Source organism: Papilio polytes, unplaced genomic scaffold (assembly GCF_000836215.1).
Source record: "Papilio polytes unplaced genomic scaffold, Ppol_1.0 DF821289.1, whole genome shotgun sequence".
Lineage (NCBI taxonomy): Eukaryota > Metazoa > Arthropoda > Insecta > Lepidoptera > Papilionidae > Papilio > Papilio polytes.
The window spans coordinates 6,171,648-6,189,501 of record NW_013527915.1 but is presented as its reverse complement, the minus strand read 5'-3'; the positions used below and the strand labels follow the sequence as shown (position 1 = coordinate 6,189,501).

At 34.5% G+C, this 17,854-nt stretch overlaps 5 protein-coding genes across 5 annotated transcripts in view; 2 read left to right on the top strand and 3 right to left on the bottom strand.

Annotated features, from left to right (window-relative positions):
- The window catches only part of LOC106109169 (serine/threonine-protein kinase PITSLRE-like), an 11,488-nt gene extending 10,217 nt beyond the window's left edge, over window positions 1-1,271 (top strand). Inside the window, exon 12 of the mRNA XM_013290573.1 lies at window positions 1,262-1,271. Coding sequence (XP_013146027.1) covers window positions 1,262-1,271 — 10 coding nt within the window. The remainder of the gene's footprint in view (window positions 1-1,261) is intronic.
- A 1,765-nt stretch (window positions 1,272-3,036) lies between these two features.
- Window positions 3,037-7,727, bottom strand: LOC106109392 (argininosuccinate lyase). The gene is made up of 9 exons (XM_013290876.1): window positions 7,249-7,727; window positions 6,940-7,137; window positions 6,402-6,626; window positions 6,217-6,317; window positions 5,883-6,076; window positions 5,263-5,606; window positions 4,992-5,179; window positions 4,688-4,875; window positions 3,037-3,119 (listed from the first exon to the last, which is right to left on the bottom strand). Exons 1-8 carry the CDS (start codon window positions 7,252-7,254, stop codon window positions 4,707-4,709), a joined length of 1,425 nt encoding a protein of 474 aa, XP_013146330.1. The 5' UTR covers window positions 7,255-7,727; the 3' UTR covers window positions 3,037-3,119; window positions 4,688-4,706.
- An 88-nt stretch (window positions 7,728-7,815) lies between these two features.
- LOC106109394 (tRNA methyltransferase 10 homolog A) lies at window positions 7,816-9,654 on the top strand. Its single transcript, XM_013290878.1, has 5 exons — window positions 7,816-7,906; window positions 7,972-8,487; window positions 8,555-8,701; window positions 9,037-9,142; window positions 9,411-9,654. The coding sequence occupies exons 2-5, from the start codon at window positions 7,978-7,980 to the stop codon at window positions 9,563-9,565; spliced, it is 918 nt and encodes a 305-aa protein (XP_013146332.1). The 5' UTR covers window positions 7,816-7,906; window positions 7,972-7,977; the 3' UTR covers window positions 9,566-9,654.
- Window positions 9,581-13,622, bottom strand: LOC106109393 (probable serine hydrolase). Its single transcript, XM_013290877.1, has 3 exons — window positions 13,006-13,622; window positions 11,967-12,177; window positions 9,581-11,368 (listed from the first exon to the last, which is right to left on the bottom strand). The coding sequence occupies exons 1-3, from the start codon at window positions 13,114-13,116 to the stop codon at window positions 10,686-10,688; spliced, it is 1,005 nt and encodes a 334-aa protein (XP_013146331.1). The 5' UTR covers window positions 13,117-13,622; the 3' UTR covers window positions 9,581-10,685.
- Window positions 13,623-14,018: 396 nt separating this feature from the next.
- LOC106109167 (probable serine hydrolase) lies at window positions 14,019-17,847 on the bottom strand. The gene is given in 3 exon segments (XM_013290572.1): window positions 14,019-15,117; window positions 15,540-15,750; window positions 17,223-17,847. Coding segments are annotated over 3 exon segments (1,005 nt in total). The 5' UTR covers window positions 17,334-17,847; the 3' UTR covers window positions 14,019-14,434.
- Window positions 17,848-17,854: the final 7 nt, after the last annotated feature.

Sequence of the window (17,854 nt, the reverse complement as noted above, 5' to 3'; positions counted from 1 at the left end):
ACATTACACCGATTTCGTTTTATTAGACTAACTTGAGAGACCAACCCGATCTAACTATCGGCCGATTGCAAGTCTGAAGTATTTAATACGATATTAATGGAAAGGGGAGAATTTTACGAGGGGGATATAATTTTTTCCTTACCCTGAATATAATATAGAGATGTCTATTTTAAGGTAGACATCTTGTTAGTTATCAAGTTATCTATGGGCAGCAGTCTCATTGTTTTAACGATATTACGTGACTGCTTGCTATCTTATACTATAAAAAAAATCAACCTCATTCACTACAAATTATTGTAATCAAGATGAGTGAGGTAGGGTAAAAGACTAGTTCAAATTGCAAAATGTTTCTTTAAATGATGACGTAAATGAATAAATCAACACCTTTGTGAAGGTCCTTTGGTATTTATATGAATGGGATCTAACAAATAGGTTCAAATGCAAATTAAACTTTGTATAGTATGTTATGCATAAAAATCAATACTTAAACTAATTTAAACAAAAAAAATATAAAATCTAAAAAGTTGTAGTAAAGGTCCATACATGTTGGACAAAAAAAATGTTATGGAAAATGCTAAAATATTGAATTGAAAAGTCCTTGTAAAATGTTTATGTAATTTAAACTTACTTTCTTAATGAAAAGAGTGTAATTTTGTTTGAAATAAAAACTGAATCAATTAAATTAAGCTTGTCAACTCTCGATTTCTTAGAACACTTACATATGAGAATATTAAAAATGTTACAATATTAATTTTTAAAATAACATTGTATATAATCAATATTTAGCTTTAGTTAGCTCATTCATGGAGGGTACAACTTTTTTTGTAATTTGATTATCATCTTGGTTGCGGCATAATTGTTATTTCATGTACTTCATCGCGCAACCTTAATTTTTTTCAAGGTAAAAAATATATTGTTGATGTTTAAAAAAAAAACAGTTATGTTCAGTTCCTCTGGATTTTATAGAAATATATAGGTCCAAATGAGTTTAAACTCGGAATGTATCTCAAATACTGATCAACCAAGATGTGTTATCTAAAATATGTGTAATCTATTGTACATAGAAAACATAACACTGCGGAATTTATATGGAATTCTTGATAATGACATATTTTTTGTAATTCTCAAATCTAAACATTTACCCCAAAGTAAGTGTCTTGTAACTGGAAGTTGTTCTTTCAATTGTTACAATTTCTAAAGTAGTACCAAATCATTTGAGTGCGAATGTAAACGTGATGATATGTGAAATTGATGTATGTAGGTATTTGTAAAATAAATTTAAATTTATACAAAAATGTAGTTTTATGTAATTCTACAAAAAGGCCCTTTTTTAATTTATTTAGACTTATAGATCGGAAAATTCTTGAGAAAGAAGAAACTGCTCATTATTAAATCAACAGTAAATGAATGTTTGACTTATTTTTCTGGTTAGCGAGTAGAGCTAGAGAAAATGGAATAAGGAAACCTGCACATTTGTAACGAAATTCACATAATTAAAGATGGCTGCACTGGGCCCGCGTGGTTTAAGATAAGTCGAGCCTCTCACGATGATAAGGATATCAATAAAAAGTATATTGCACGTAAATTTAGGAAGTTCATGAAAAAGTCAACCTTTAACAATTTTATCGATTTATTAGAAGACATTAACAAGGTACGAGGCTAGTTGTAATTAGGGTATTTAGCGACCGGCTTCGTTCATGCCCTTCGGCAAAGCGAGCAGCGAGTTGATGAGGTCCGCGTTGCGCTTCCACGTGCGGTACTTTGTGTCGATGAGCGCGTTCGTCTCGATCACCAGCCGGCCCGCGCCATCGCCTCGGTTGCTGTACGCGTTTACCATCGAATGTACATGACGCACGTACTGAAAAGAATTCTACAAATTAATCATACGTAGAGCTGAGTTTATGTACGCATTTGTAATAGGGTAGCTACAAAACCAGCAGTGGAACCTGCTAGTTCTTATTGACTCACTACGTTCGCGACATTTACCATATCGTATCTTATTAATGTACCATCGTCTATGCGTGGGAGCAACAGAGCTGTAGCAAATGCGTAAACTGTCACTTACATACAAACATCGTGATATTATTAACATTTAGATCATCAGATAACGGCAGATAAAAAAAATGTATTTATTACTCCGTCATTATCAAGATAAACTGGATCCTAATCGTTGTTCCATAGTATACTTAAAATATGAAAATTGTGCAAAATGTATAAACTTTTTGTACAAACTTTTGAACAAATAATTCGACATTTGATATTTTTAGGACAATAAAGCTAGATTCGATTTTTGTAGCTTTCCGTAACTTTAATTCTCTCACGTTTTAGTACAAACAACGGTCTTTACATAATTTGATTGTGCTAAAATTTTATTTGATTGTGGGCAAAACGCCGAAAGTACCGACAATGTACAAATATAATGATATTTCTTCCACTTTGGATGTAATGGGAAAAACTCATACAATGGGATGAACAAGGAGGAGTTACGTATTTGTTTTTATTATAATTTGAATAAAAAATATAGTAATGTAGCGTCATATATGCCAAATTTCATTAATATTCGGTTAGCAGTTCTGGAGATAATAATAACAAACATTCATCTATCAATCTTAATTCACATTTATATTAGTAACTAGCCCGCAACTTTGACCACGAAATATTAAAATATAAAAGTAGCCTATAATAAAAATTAAATCAAATCAAACGAAATATGACCGTCTAGGCCCAGCCGTTTCGAAAATTGCCCGGAACAAAGGCGGCTTGCGGACAGACAGACAGACAAAAAAAAACATACATACGAATTGAGTATCTCCTTCTTTTCGGAAGTCGGTCAAAAAAATGTAAATGCGATTTTTTTTTTAAATCTGGAATTTTACTGGAATATCAAAATATTACAAACAGACACTCCAATTTTATTACATGATCAGGAGATTAATCTTAAGACATTCTTATAGTAATGTAATACCTGTTCGTAAATAAAGTATGGAAGTGTGTCAAATACCTCCTTGTTGACGAGGTAAGGTGTAAAGTTTACGTCGGTCTTGATGGTGTATAGTGACACTTGTGGCAGAAGAGCAACTATCAACACATAAACCATTGTGCGCCATGCTGTTCTCATTCTGAAACAATTGACGTTGATCATAAAACACACATAATACAAATTACCACACCAAGCCCAACCCTTAGTTTGTGGCAATATAATATAGTTTAGACGAAAATGTTAATCTCGTTTTGGGCTTTATTATAATATCGTTTAGTTGGAGTTTTTCGTATTTAATGTGAACTTACTAAGCTTAAAAAACATACAAGTGATTGAGAACCTCTTCCATTTCAAAGTTAATTTAAGGTGGGTTAAGACAAATATTAAGTTCTGACAAAATTAAGTCACAAATTTCAAGATTCAAAGTTTTCATGGCTCAGTTTTATTGACCACAATAACTTAAGTTATAATAAGTTAGTAGAATTTAAATAAAAACACTGAAAACTATTGTTGTTTACAAATTTAAATTCTTCATACATTATTCTGTTACCCAATATTGGCTATTTTCATTCCCGATAGCATTTTTAAACTTAACACTTCGCAACAAAAACAGAACTATTTCAAAATACTTAATAAAAACATGATTTTACAGAAAAAGGTTTTTGCCACCGATATAAATTATTAATTACCTTATATTAAACACGACAAAATGAAAAAAAAAAATTCACAGATTCTCCGGTAAAAATTTGTATTTGGCGCGAAAAAACAATTCAGTTGTTTCTACGGTTGTTTGTGGTTGAATGAGAGAGTGCATGGCGAGAGAGGCGAGGCGTTAGCGGTGCTTTGCTCTAGTGGGTGGATGAGGTAATCTAGGGTTGGGGTGGCCCACCTCCACAGCTCACTGGGGCGTGACATCCCGCGCTGTTTGCGACAGCCCTGCCGCGATACGCAGCCCTGACTCTCGCAAACCTTCCTTTACTTGCGTATTTTTATATATTTATAGATAACTTCGACATGATTTATCTGATGTACGCCAATGGTTTATTTTAACTTCGCTTATGAAGTATTCAATCGTTTTTATATAAATAAAATTAGGAAAACGTCATTTATAAGGCTCTATTTATAGCAATCGGCGTCATTAATTAGTAACTAAGGACACTTTATGCGTTTTCTATTGTTAAATCTATATTGTAGCGTATCACTTAACACTACGAATGTGGTAGTAGGATAACTGAAATATAACGACTGTAGAAATATTTGTTACAGATAGAAAGTGAAATCAAGAAATAATCAACAATTCCACAGTCCGTAGTTCTGGTAGTCATAGTTTTTCCTGTACATTGTTATCTTACATATGAAAGCTACGCTTCGATGCTTTCAGTTGTTAATGAAAATCGATTATACAAAATGCAGAATGATGATCGATACTTAAAAACCTAATAAACACTGTCGTTACACCTACTCAAAGAAGATTACGTTGAGTGGGTACTTCGCAATTTTCATTCTCAAAATGTCAACTTATCAATCTTATCTTCCAATATTCAAGTTCAAAACAATGGGTCTCTTGTTAGTAGCTAGCTGTAGTCACAACTGATAAAGTCACAATTCGTATCTTTCTTTATATTTCGGTGAGCATGCACTATAACTTAATATTAGTGTAAAATAAAACTGCATTTCCTAAAATTACATTTTATTTTTTGATATTACCTCGTAACAAAGTCGCAACTTATTGCGGTTTGCAAACTTTTTCTGCATACTTCTCCAACCATTCTTTTAACTCCGATATTTGCTGCTTGACAGCAGCTTTTGCAGTACCTCCAGTGCTAACATATTGTTCTACGCTTGCTTCCCAAGAGAACAGCTTCTCGATATCTTCTTTACTTCCGAATTCAGGACTGGAACAAATACAATTAATACCAGGGTTATTGTGCCGAAGTATTGTTTTGTGCCAACAAGGTGTTGCGTATGGAATTTCGACAATCCGATTATCTTGTTTTCATAATACATTTACCAAATAGCTAAATATTCATCGTGGGACATGTCTCTAAGGTCAATGGCAAGCTCTGCGGCCCGTTGCAACACGGCGCCGATCAAATGGTGCGCACGTCTGAATGGCACTCCACGACGAACCAGCGCATGAGCTAAGTCCGTCGCCAGCATGCCCGACTCTAGCAATGCTTCACCTCTTGCCGCGTTAACCTGGTAGTAATTAAATTTATTTGATTTCACATTGCATTAGAATATTAATCAATAATACTAAGAAAACGCGATGCAACAATCACCTTCATTGTAGTTATAGTACCAGTAGCAACTTTAAGGCAACCCAGCAACTTATCGAAGGACCTGAACATGATCTCTTTATCGGACTGCAAGTCTTTATTGTAAGTGCTGGGTAAGCCCTTAAGCACGCAGCTGAAAGCGAACGCATCGCCAAGAAGAAGCCCAGCGGCACCACGTATCAGCTCCAGACCGTCAGGGTTACGCTTCTGAGGCATCAGACTTGAGCCCGTAGAGAACTGGTCGGAGAATTTAACCAATCCGAACTCCTGGCTGCCGTATAAGATCAAGTCTTCCGCTAGTCTGCTGAGATGCATGCCACACATCGATGACCAGTTGAGGAATTCCACTGCATTAAACAATAGACTATTATTTTTATAAGGAAGAACTCATTCGAATACTTTTTAAACAAGATACAAGGAAACATAACAAAAGCTGAAGTTAATGCTTCTATTCCCAGTAGACAACAATTCTTGCAGTCATTATATAATGTTTGAAAAGATAATAAGTTAGTTATTAGATCTGAGACGTGACAGGGACGTTATTTATGGAGTTTTAATCGTAACATATAAAAAATTCTGTTCGATGAAAATAAGCATTATTAGGCATTGAAAAATAATATTACGTATGTGATCCCTGCAGCCAACGGCGAATAAAGAATTAGGTGTGACGCAATCAAAGCCCAGGCTGCGAGCCAGTCTGTGGCGGTTTATGTGAAGAGCGCAGCCCGCCAGCGCGCCACTACCGAGAGGACTGCTCGAAAGCCGACACTGCTGCTCCTCCAACCTTAGCACATCATCACGTAGCATCCACGCGTAACTAGTAACAATTAATAATGTTAAATAAGTATTAATAGCGACGATACTTATAAGACAAAAGGACAAAAGATGCTTTATGGAGGTGGAAAACCCGCTACCTACTCCAAGTACTGGGTCTTTCTTGTAAAATGTACGTCTTACCTCATCAGAAAATGGCTCCAACGAATAGGCTGAGCACGCTGCAAATGTGTATAACCAGGAATAATAATGTTTATTTCATTTTCAGCGCGATCCTTTAACTCCTGCAAAAAAGGTTTACTAATAAGTTTTTGTCTTGTCGCGATTTTTATATATATAGAAAGGCATTTTTGTACTGAAGTTATTACCATTATAAGTTTTTTGATTTCATTGATCAAGCTGGGCAAGTTATTCATCATCCAGAGCTTGGTGTCTGTGGCGGACTGGTCGTTGCGGCTGCGAGCGGTGTGCAGGCGCAGCGCCGCTTCACCGGCGTGAGCCCGCAGCCGTCGCTCTACTACTGAATGGATATCTTCCTCTGCATCATTCAACCGTCCGTTCTTACATAACTCTTCGGATATTTCCGTTTCTACCTTAAGAAGTAAACGATTTAAACCATTCATCTATAAAACCCTTATTTGCACAATTTATAAATATAACGTAGAGACACATTACAGTAACTCAGATTACATTAAAATATCTTAGACCGTCTTATGTAAACCGTTCTTACTTAGGTACTGCGTTGGCGCAGCAAGCAGCAACCCAAAGTGGGTCCTGGCCTCCGACACGAGGGAGCGCCAGCGGCGTCTGTCCTGCATCGTCGCCAGGTCACTGAACGTTCGGTGTAGGCTTGTCTTGCTTTATTAATTAAATTCCGTTCCTATTTAATGTTCGAGTTGTTCTTACCTTTTTTAAACCTTGGTGAATAGCTTCGTAATCATCATCAGTGATATATCCACAGTGATTCAGTTCGCGGGCCCAAGCTATGCTCCCTCGGATATCTTGTTGATATAGCCGCACATCCACGCCCAATGAGTCGTTCAGCCGACGCAGGACGTCCGAAGGCTCCTCTTGAAAACATCCACCCCATAACTGGTACCGATCCTGAGTATACGAAAGAGTAAAGATAATTAAGCTTATCACACTTAACAACTAAATAAACTGTAGATTTTGTTTCCTCTTCTTGGGTTTTAGAACATGGTCTAGGGTACTTACGGACATTGTTCTCGTATTTAGTTAAGTAAACGCTACTCTTGTTTATCTCTTCTGTAAAATAGTGCCTTGAATCTTTTATCTAAAATGAGTAGATAGTTATTTGCCGCTTATTCATTATCTTTATGAATAAATATTGCGACCGCTTATATCTCCGGGGTTATAAGGTTATATGTTATTTCTGCTTTTAATATTTACTGGTATGGAAAGAATCGATGATTTGTATTTTAATGTTAAATTAACTAAACTCAATCTCTTGTTTTAGACAACATGGACTTCGTGTAGAAGCATCAAGCATCATTTGCTCTTCCAATTCAGAAGAGCAAATGTGTTCTGTGGGCACTGAAATAGCACAGGTGGCTCAAACCAGTGGTGCCATTGACGGTTTTGAGTGGTATGTGGGCTTTTATGGAAATACTTTAAATAGAATTTTAACGCAACTTATTTGTACATTTATCATTGAGATTATTTTCTTTTGATTTTTCTTATATTTTTTTTATGTGTTAAAAACGTTTTTGAACGAAATCTTGTCAATGTCACATGTCACAAATTATGACAATGACATTGACATTTGAGTCCTACAGCATGGTTGATAGGCAACTTTTGAATTCGTAAATAATTTGAAACAAATGACCGAATTCATAATATATTTTGTTATAAGGTGAAAACCCCTTTTATATAGTTTTTAAAATTATAGCATAAGTAAATAAAAATTTAAGTTAACAGGTGATAATGGAACTTGATTCAAATGAAACTAATGATTTGGACTTCGGTGTTGAGAAAAACTTTCGTCAATACACACTTTTTGATATCTGCAAAGATCCTGGAATGAAAGACGATGAAGGCAACGAACTACCGCGACCGTTTACAAAAAATCAAATGCGAAAATGGTTAAAAAAAGTTCGATGGGAAAATAATAAACAAGGCAAACGTGCTAAAGAGAAAGCGCGTGCAAAAGAAAGAAGAAGAAATGCACGTGTTGCGAATATTGATCTAGGACCAAGTAGAAAAACGTTAAAGAAAATGAAGTTGGAAAAATCTAAAAAGAACATAGGAATTATAATTGACCTTAGTTTTGACCATTTAATGATTGAAAAGGATAGATTTAAAGTGATTAAGCAAATTTTAAGATGTTACTCCATAAACAGAAGGTCAGAAACGCCACTACAGTTTCATTTAACAAGCCTGGGAGAGAAGGCAAAGAGTGATATGTCACGGCATAATGGTTTTGAAAACTGGGATGTGAGTAATTTTTTTGTTTATTTTCTATATTTTTATTATTGTATAATGTTTTACTATCACATTTTAGATTGAATACCATGAACAGCCTTATTCAGAACTATTTCCAAAAGACAAACTGGTTTACTTAACAAGTGAGTCGGACAATATTATTGAACATTTTGAAGAAGACACATATTACATAATTGGTGGCTTAGTGGATCATAATCAACACAAGGTAACAATTCCTATAAAAATTCCAATACTCCATGTTGAAGACCATTTTGATATTACAGTCGTCTGTTAAATTTCCATTTTGCTTGCCCATATTTAATGTATTTGATACTTTGTTCATTGCATATTCTTTTTTCATCTATCTTGTATTATTTTACTCTATAAAGTGTATTAAGTCACCCATTTGTTTTGAAAGAAAAAGGATATTTCCTTTTTCTAGCCATCCTCTTCACATTAAAAAAGGGTAAAAAGGAAGAGGATTTTACTTGGACACTGGTATAAAATATTAATTGTTTTTGCATGCAATTTTTATGACCTTTTTTATTTATTTATTTTCAGGGTCTATGTCATAAGATTGCTGTAGAACAAGGTATTAGACATTGTCAATTGCCATTAAATAAATATGTTAACATGAAAACAAGAAAGGTTTTAACAATTGATCATGGTAAAGTATATGATTTCTGTTTCTAAAATTTTATTTAGAAATCTTTTAAAATTGAATTATACTATTACAAAGCCTAGTCATCCCTAAATATAAGGCAAAGAATTTTTCTTATAGTAAAATTTATTAAGTAACATTAATTTTAGTAACTTGTGGCTTTATATTTTATTTGTAAGCTTTTCTGACAGTGAAAACAGCTATAAGTCCTATATGACAGAAATTGGAAAGACACAGAAATGATTTAAAAACGATGTATTTCTTTTAATTACAGTATTTGAGATTGTTTTAAGAGTTTGCGAAGGTGTTCCATGGCAGGAATCTATATTGGAAGTGTTGCCACATCGGAAAGGGGCATACATCTGCAATAGTTCCTATGAATCAAATACAACTGAAGATTATTCTAATCCAAGTATAAATGGTACATGACAGTATATATTATATTATATTCAAATACATAATCTGTGAGCTGTGTGTGATTAAAATGCAATACATATTAATATATTTGTTGAATTATACATTCTGTTGTTTTCTATCAGTTGACAATGTTGTTTTAGTTGAATTTTCATACTTTGATTTCAAGGCAAACTTTTTCAAGAGAATACTTTCCTTTCTCTACATGACTGTTATATACTTGTATAGGTTTTTTTTAGTAAGGAATGTACGAACTCTGGTTATTTAATGAAAACATATTGTGTACAGGTAAAATGCAAAAATATACTTTAGGAACATAATGAAACACTTTCCATGTTATGTTTTATTGACATAATAACATAAGTTTATAAATTTACAACACAGATATACAGATACACAGATATGGTACTTGATATCATTTACTGTATTATAAGAAAAATTGCATAATGTAAGCATTGTAGCTAAATATAAGCAAGATGGACCGATGATCTGGTCAAGGTTGCGGGAATATCCTGGATGCGGGAGGCACAGGACCGATCACTGTGGCAATCGTTGGGGGAGGCCTATGCCCAGCAGTGGGCGTCATATGGCTGAACAGGAGTTTTTTCTGACGTTAAAAAAATACATAGCGAAAGCGATCCTGTACTAAAATTTTCAAAGCATTAACATAACTTTTTAAAGCATTCTGATTTTCCCTACTAACAATCCTTTGGTATGATTGCTTTAGAATATAAATTAAGACTGTAATAAATATTACTTATTTATATGAGTGTTAAGATAACTTATCCTATTTTCGGTTTTCATCTATATTATCTTTAGAAATCGTCATGTTTCAGTCAAGAAAGTTGACGAGAAATAAGTGTATTTTAGACTCTATTACATCAGAGTCTAAAGTACACTTTATTCATATTACTTTTCCAGTTATATCTAACCGACATTGATGGTAATATATTCGCTAAGTATATTAGTAATACTGCATTACTATCGTTTTACAAACGTTTTGCTCAGAGTTTTAGTGCATTGAGTTTTGTAATGGACATGTTTACAGATATAATTAAACTCAGTAAAAACGCATCATAAATTGTGCTCAACTACCGTAACAATTAAATAAATACTACTCAGCGCAATGTACTTATTAAATTAAATTATACTTTTCATAAAACGGCAGTATTAAATTTGCTACTTTTTCCGGTTCGTTTAAATGCAAGTGATGTGTGCCAGGCACAAAATGACAGTCAAATTTCGGATTCGTCTTCATAATCAGTTCGCGCATTTCCACAGAAAAGTCGTCTGACGCGAAAGGAGAGTCCAAACCTTTAACATATAAGGTGGGACAAGACAATCGTTTAGCGAGCGCTTCCACGAACCGTTTGTCTTCCGGATTAAACAGAATATGTTTCAACCTTGAATCTCTTGAAAAATAGAATCTGTTAGGATCACTCGACGACGGCTTCGAACCGCGCGTTAATAAGTACTTAACACTGTCCATGGCAACAGATTCTCTTGTGCCCTTATGCCAGATTTTAATCATCTCTTCTATGGTATAAGACGGTGGTTCATCGTTTAACCGCGTCTGTGCTTTTTGCATTTTCAACATTGTTCTCGGATATTTGTCGACGACTGCGTTCAAGTCGTAATCGTCAGCAATAAGACTGTCGATGGCGATGTAGAAGGTAACGTCATCAGGGAACAATGTGGTGAAGCGAAGTCCGGCAATAGAGCCCATAGAGTGACAGAGCAGCGCGATCTTGTCCCATTTGTAATATTCCTTTATGTAGAGTATTAGACGAGCGAACTCCCACGGGTAGTACACCATACCTGGATTTTTTTTTATTCAATTACAGGTTAGATCGAAATCCGTGTTTGATTTTATCTTTTTCAGGGAAGTTACAGATAGACTTTTCTTATAGCAAACATTCGCTTACTTTAATTAACAAAACTATTGGCTCAAATATTAAGCAATTGGCAGAAATGCTGTTCAAATGTTATCAACCAATAGACAATATCAAGAGTCGAATCTCTAGGATATCCTAAATGCAAATTAAAAACTAATTCTAACATAACAATACAAGACACCTAAATCGAAAATGGTTTTGGCAAGTAGATAAGCTAGTTCTGATAACAATGGCTAATGAATAATTCATGATATATACTGTTTTTCTACACAAACCGATTTCATAATAACCTTTGGACATTTATTTAAATAATCAGTATTTATATTAAATATACGAGGTCAGAGTTTATTCGTAACTATTGTTTAACACTACAGGAAAATTTAATCAAGAAGTAGACAACATCTTTTTAAACCGACAGTTAAAAAAAAAAAACAGCAATTTATTGAGGCTATGATAAGCAAAGATACACTTTTAGGAGATCTGAATCTTTCTGCAAAGAAATATAATATTAAACGACATACCAGGTGGGAACCACGACGATAGCCCGTGTCCCGGAAAGTCAATGGCGAGTATGGGTCGTTTTTTGTATAGCAACGGCGCCAAGGTGTCCCACGTCCCAGCGTTATCCTGCCACCCGTGCAGCGCCAGGATTGGCTGCTCATTCTCATTACCCCAAAGTTTACCAGATACATGACCCCATTTGACGGGGATCTTTACTTCCTTTGGTGTCACCTGTAAATAGATACGGCTGTTTTAATAATTCCTTTAATAATAAAGTACAGAATAGGCAATAAACTTTTGTAGTAACAATTAGAAAAGCATGAGTTCCACTTTGAGCAGTAAAATCTTATCATAGATATAGCTTGTATAGTGATTATCAAACTATTAAATACAATTTCATGAGGTACAAAGTCTAATTGTAAATTTTTGAGACGCGTGTCACAAATACATACAAAAAATTGAACCATTGGATATGTGAAGGCAGCAGGACTTTCTGATAACACGACCATACATTTTCCAAATCACAAATATTTTTGTACTTCTCGTATAATAGGTTACACGCTTTGAACGTGTGACTTACTAATATTATAAATGCGAAAGTTTAGATGGATGGATGTTTGTTAGAATTAATAGCCTAAACGGCTGAACAGATCTGGATGAAATTTGGCACAGATATAGAGCACAACCTGGAAGAACACATACCTAGGCTACTTTACTTTTTCAATACCACTTATTTTTTTCAATACCACGCGGACGGAGTCCCGGACGAAAACTAGTTTTAATATAATGAAATCTGCGACAATAAACACTATGCTGTTGTAAAAAAACATGGAAATACGGTTTTTGCAATTTTATTTTTGTCGCCACTTTTGTTAATTTAAGTTGATCAAATGCATTTCATTAATTAAAAATGGAATATTTAATTATTTTTTATTCGTATTCAGTTTTTTTTTACTTTCTATCCTTGTCTAATTTTTATTAAAAAAATTAAAAAAAAAATTAAGGTGCTTCTGCAAAATCATTTTTTGAATTCAATTGATTATTTAAATTGTTACTTACGTCACCCATGTGTAACCTCCGAGTAGATAATGCACTTATGATTCCTAATGAAGTATTATTTTTTACACACTTAGAGGTTAGAATTAAGGATTTCAAGAGATTCTTCGCCATGTTTAATAACTGATTTACACTATATGACTAGAAATGATTCAGTTTTATTGCAATTAATAAAGAACAAACTGATGCTAGTCAATTGATAACATTTTGTACAAACTCTTTAAAAATGTAACATAATAATTTCGTCTGTTTCACTATAATAGTTTAGTCATGATCACTGAATAATACGGAAATTCGCTGCGACAAAACGTCCTAGCTATAAAGATAACCTCACTTCACTGTATCGGTATGGATTTGCTTGGCCAAGGTCTACTCAGCTGACGTATTTATACATGTCTATCTTTGTGTACATGTAAACGCAGTTACATTTAGGGCCGCCACCTCTTCGAACTTCGAGTTAGGTTAGACATCTAGGATTTCGGGTCACAATAGATGACGGACCTATGTGAAATAAAACAAGTAATTTTTCGTTGTTCTATAGTAATCAAAGCAGAACGACATTTTTTTGTTGGAAACGATTAACAAATCACTGATTCTTGCTTTCATCGCTGCCCGCGTTCGGATGTGATGGATGGGCAACCCTAGTATCACTACTGAACTAAAGCAGTTCGCGAGTTAGACTTTGCTCCTTTGTACAACCGCAAGAGTATTTTCATATTGCGTAATAATTATTTATATTTTAACCAACCTAAATTATTTTATGCAATAAATTAAAGATTTTTATAACATGAAAATGTTTTTGTTTTACCCAACGCAATTACAGTAGACACCTATTGTAAAGGCCGCTAATATGAGAAACAAGCTTGGTAATGTTATCGCTAGATTATTCATTTAAAAAGCAATTTAATTAAAATAACGCGATAATAAAAAACTACAAATTATGGTTATTTGTTTTATTTCATGTGTCATTATAAGTAAGATTAGAAAACAATTACTACATTTTAAAGACAGTTATAGTCAACGGCGGATCCAGGGGGGGGGGTTATGACCCACCCCCTTTAGCTGTTTGGTTAAGAGCTTGACAAAATGTTTACATATTTCGTCAAGGACTTGACCACGATGAACCTCTCCCCCCGGCACCAAAGCTGGATCCGCCTTTGGTTACAGTTAAAAGGACACATGTATGTAGGTAAGATAATTTTACTTTTCCATTTTAAAAACGAACCGAGATATTGCCGGTAGTATATTCGGTAAATATATAAGTAATTCAATATTATAACATTTTTTTACAAACAAACTTGTATTTGCTACGTGTTCTCGCACACAGAAATCGAGTACCTATAATTACGAATTTAAAAATTTGGTACCTAATCAACGCTTCATAATCATATATTGTGTTATCGCAATGCTTAAATACATATTGTAGTAATTATTACATTAAATTATACTTTTCATAAAACGGCAATATTAGATTTGCTACCTTTTCAGGTTCATTTAAATGCAAGTGATGTGTGCCAGGCACAAAATGACAGTCAAATTTAGGATTCGTCTTCATAATCAGTTCGCGCATTTCGACAGAAAAGTCGTCAGACGCGAAAGGAGAGTCCAAACATTTAACATATAAAATGGGACAAGTCAATCTTTTAACGAGCGCTTCCACGAATCCCTTGTCTTCCGGATTAAACAGAATATGTTTCAACCTTGAATCTCTTGAAAAATATAATCTGTTAGGATCACTCGACGACGGCTTGGACCCGCGCGTTAATAAGTACTTAACATTGTCTACAGTGATAGATTCCCTTGAGGCCTTGTACCAAATATTAGTCATCTCTTCTATGGTATAAGACGGTGGTTCATCGTTTTACTGCGACTGTGCCTGTTGCATTTTCAACATTGTTCTCGGATATTTGTCGACGACTGAGTTCAAGTAATAATCGTCCGCAACGAGATTGTCGATGGCGATGTAAAAGGTGACGTCATCAGGGAATAATGTGGTGAAGCGAAATCCGGCAATGGAGCCCATAGAGTGACAGAGCAGCGCGATCTTTTCCCATTTATAATATTCTTTTATGTCGAGAATTAGACGACCGAACTCCCACGGGAAGTACACCATACCTGGAAATTATTTTATTCGATTATATAAGTATTAGAAAATCGAAATAAATTTAAATTCTCAATGCTATCTTACTTTTTTTATAACAAAGGGACTGGTTGAAACTATATAAGTATTGACCAAAATTAGAATCACCATTCTTTAATGTTATCAATCGATAGAAAATATCAAAGGTTTTTACTTGTTTTCTTTTAGCATTAGTATAAAGTATACGAGATCCCAGTGTTTATTCGTAATTGTTGTTTATCACTACAGGATAATTGGGATCTAATCGTAAATAAATAAGTAGATAACTTACGTGTAAACCAAGAGTTTAAAAAAAAACAGCTCTGTGAATCCATTGTGATCGATTGAGCAAAGATACACATAACTTTAGGAGATCTAAAACTTCCTGAAAGTATTACATTTTAATTAAACGACGTACCAGGTGGAAATCACAATGATAGCCCGTGTCCAGGTAAATCAATAGCGAGTATGGGTCGTTTTTTGTATAGCAACGGCGCCAAGGTGTCCCACGTCCCGGCGTTTTCTTGCCATCCGTGTACCGCCAATATCGGCTGCTCATTCTCATTGCCCCAAAGTTTAGCAGATACATGACCCCATTTAACAGGGATCTTTACTTCTTTTGGTTTTACCTGTAATAAGATTCGGCTTTTTTAATGATTCGCTTTGTTAAAAAAACAAATATTGTCATGCAAAAGTTTCGTGAGTTAATTAACAGCTATTAACAACATCAATTGTTTCCAATTTAAGCTGTCAAATGTGATTATTTTTCATAGCTTCTTAGTAACTAACATCAAACTAATAGATTATTTCAAGAGCATCAGTTCAATCGTGAATTTATTAGACTCGTGATTTATTAATTTACAATTGGACTGTACGAAATGTGAAGGACATTTTTTGTTGCCTCACAAACAATTTCTGCAGCAGAACTTTCCATAACATGCATATCCATAGATTTTACGTTTAATTATTTTATGACGATTTTATTTACGTAAAGTACGTTAGCGTGGATTTAAAAAACAATGGTCGGCTATAACATTCCCGTGCGCTTCTACCTTACCTTCTAATCAAAGTCCCTTCAAAATCGATCCATCTCTGCTGTAGAATTAAAAAAAGTAGCCTATAATATGCCCGTCCGTGTCAGCTACCCTCCAGTGAAAGCCCCGTCGATATCCGCCCAGCATTTTCGGATGTCACCCGGAACAAGCGCGGCTTGCGGACAGATATAGACAGACAAAAATGTGATTTTCGTTATCAGCAACGCAAATACATTATCTTCCCAAAATCTGGAATATTTCTTTTGATATTACATTCACACACTCCAATTTTCTGATAATTTGCGCCGTGTAATTGCCAAGACTTTATAATGGCCACGAACTACACTTTGCTACTATAGTAGGGGAAGGCTATTTTTTTTTAATTTCGCGCTGTCATATTGGCGAATAACCGCTATCTCTGGAACGGGTGGACCGATTTTAACGATACTTTGGCCGGAAGGTTGCTGGTACGAGGTAGATGCATGCGGATTTTTTTTTAAATTCCGCGGTAACTAAGTTTGCGAGCGACAGCAGTTAATAAAATTGAGTGTAGAACATCGAAAAAATACATATTTCGCAAATATGGTATATTTGCGTTGGTGATAAAGAAAACCTAATTAAAAATTTTGTCTGTCTGTCCCCAAGTCGCGTTTAGTTCCGGGTAGTCTCCGAAACGTCTAGGCCGCTTTTGAAGGTCACTGCTGAGTAGCTGAACTTACTACGCAGGAATATTTTGAGCAAACTTTTTTTAAATTCTGGAGTGTCAATATTGCGGCGACCGTTATCCCCGGAACGGTTGGACCGATTTTGCCAAAAAGGTGGAAGGTGGGAATCTTGTAGACGACCATTTAAAAAAAATACGCGCTGACGAAATTGCGGATGATCGCTAGTTTTTAATAAAAATAAGTGGATTACATTTTTTAATTTAATTCAAATTCAAAAATGACTACATCTATCATTGTTGTATACTTTTTTTAGTTAAAAAAAAGTAACAAAAATATGAACAAACTTAATTTTTTTGCAAAAATATTTATTCAACTTAATTTAATATTCGAAATTCTACTCACGACACCCATGTGTAGCCTCCGAAAAGATAAAGCACTTAAGATTCCTAATGAGGTATTATATTTTACATACTTAGAGGTTAGAATCACGAATTTCAAAATATTCTTCGCCATATTTATGTCTCGAATTAAACTTTATATGACAAGGAGTGTTATAGTTTTGATGCATTTATGCACACTGAAATGCAAACAAAACTTATGTAAGGCAATTGATAACATTTTGTGCAATTTCATGTACTTTAGTCATTATCACTATAGCTACGAAAATTCACTGCAACAAAACGTCCTAGCTACAAAGACAACGTTATTGGTATGAATTTGTTTGACCAAGGTCTACTCAGCTAACGTTTTCTACATATCTATCTTTGTGCGCATGTAAATGCAAAATTGAATTTAGGGCTGCCACCTCTTCGGATTTCGATTTAGGTAGACCCCGAATAATTAGTGCATTGCGTAGTTAAGCTACGGGCTTGACATTATGGTTTTCGAGTCAAAAGATTCGAAAGAATATTTTCATATCGTGCAATAGTAACGAATAATTTTTTAAATGTAATTATCCATTTTACACGAAAACTGATCTTAATTTGTTTTATGGAATAATAACAGTGGTAGAGTCCGCTTTAACATCTTCGCAC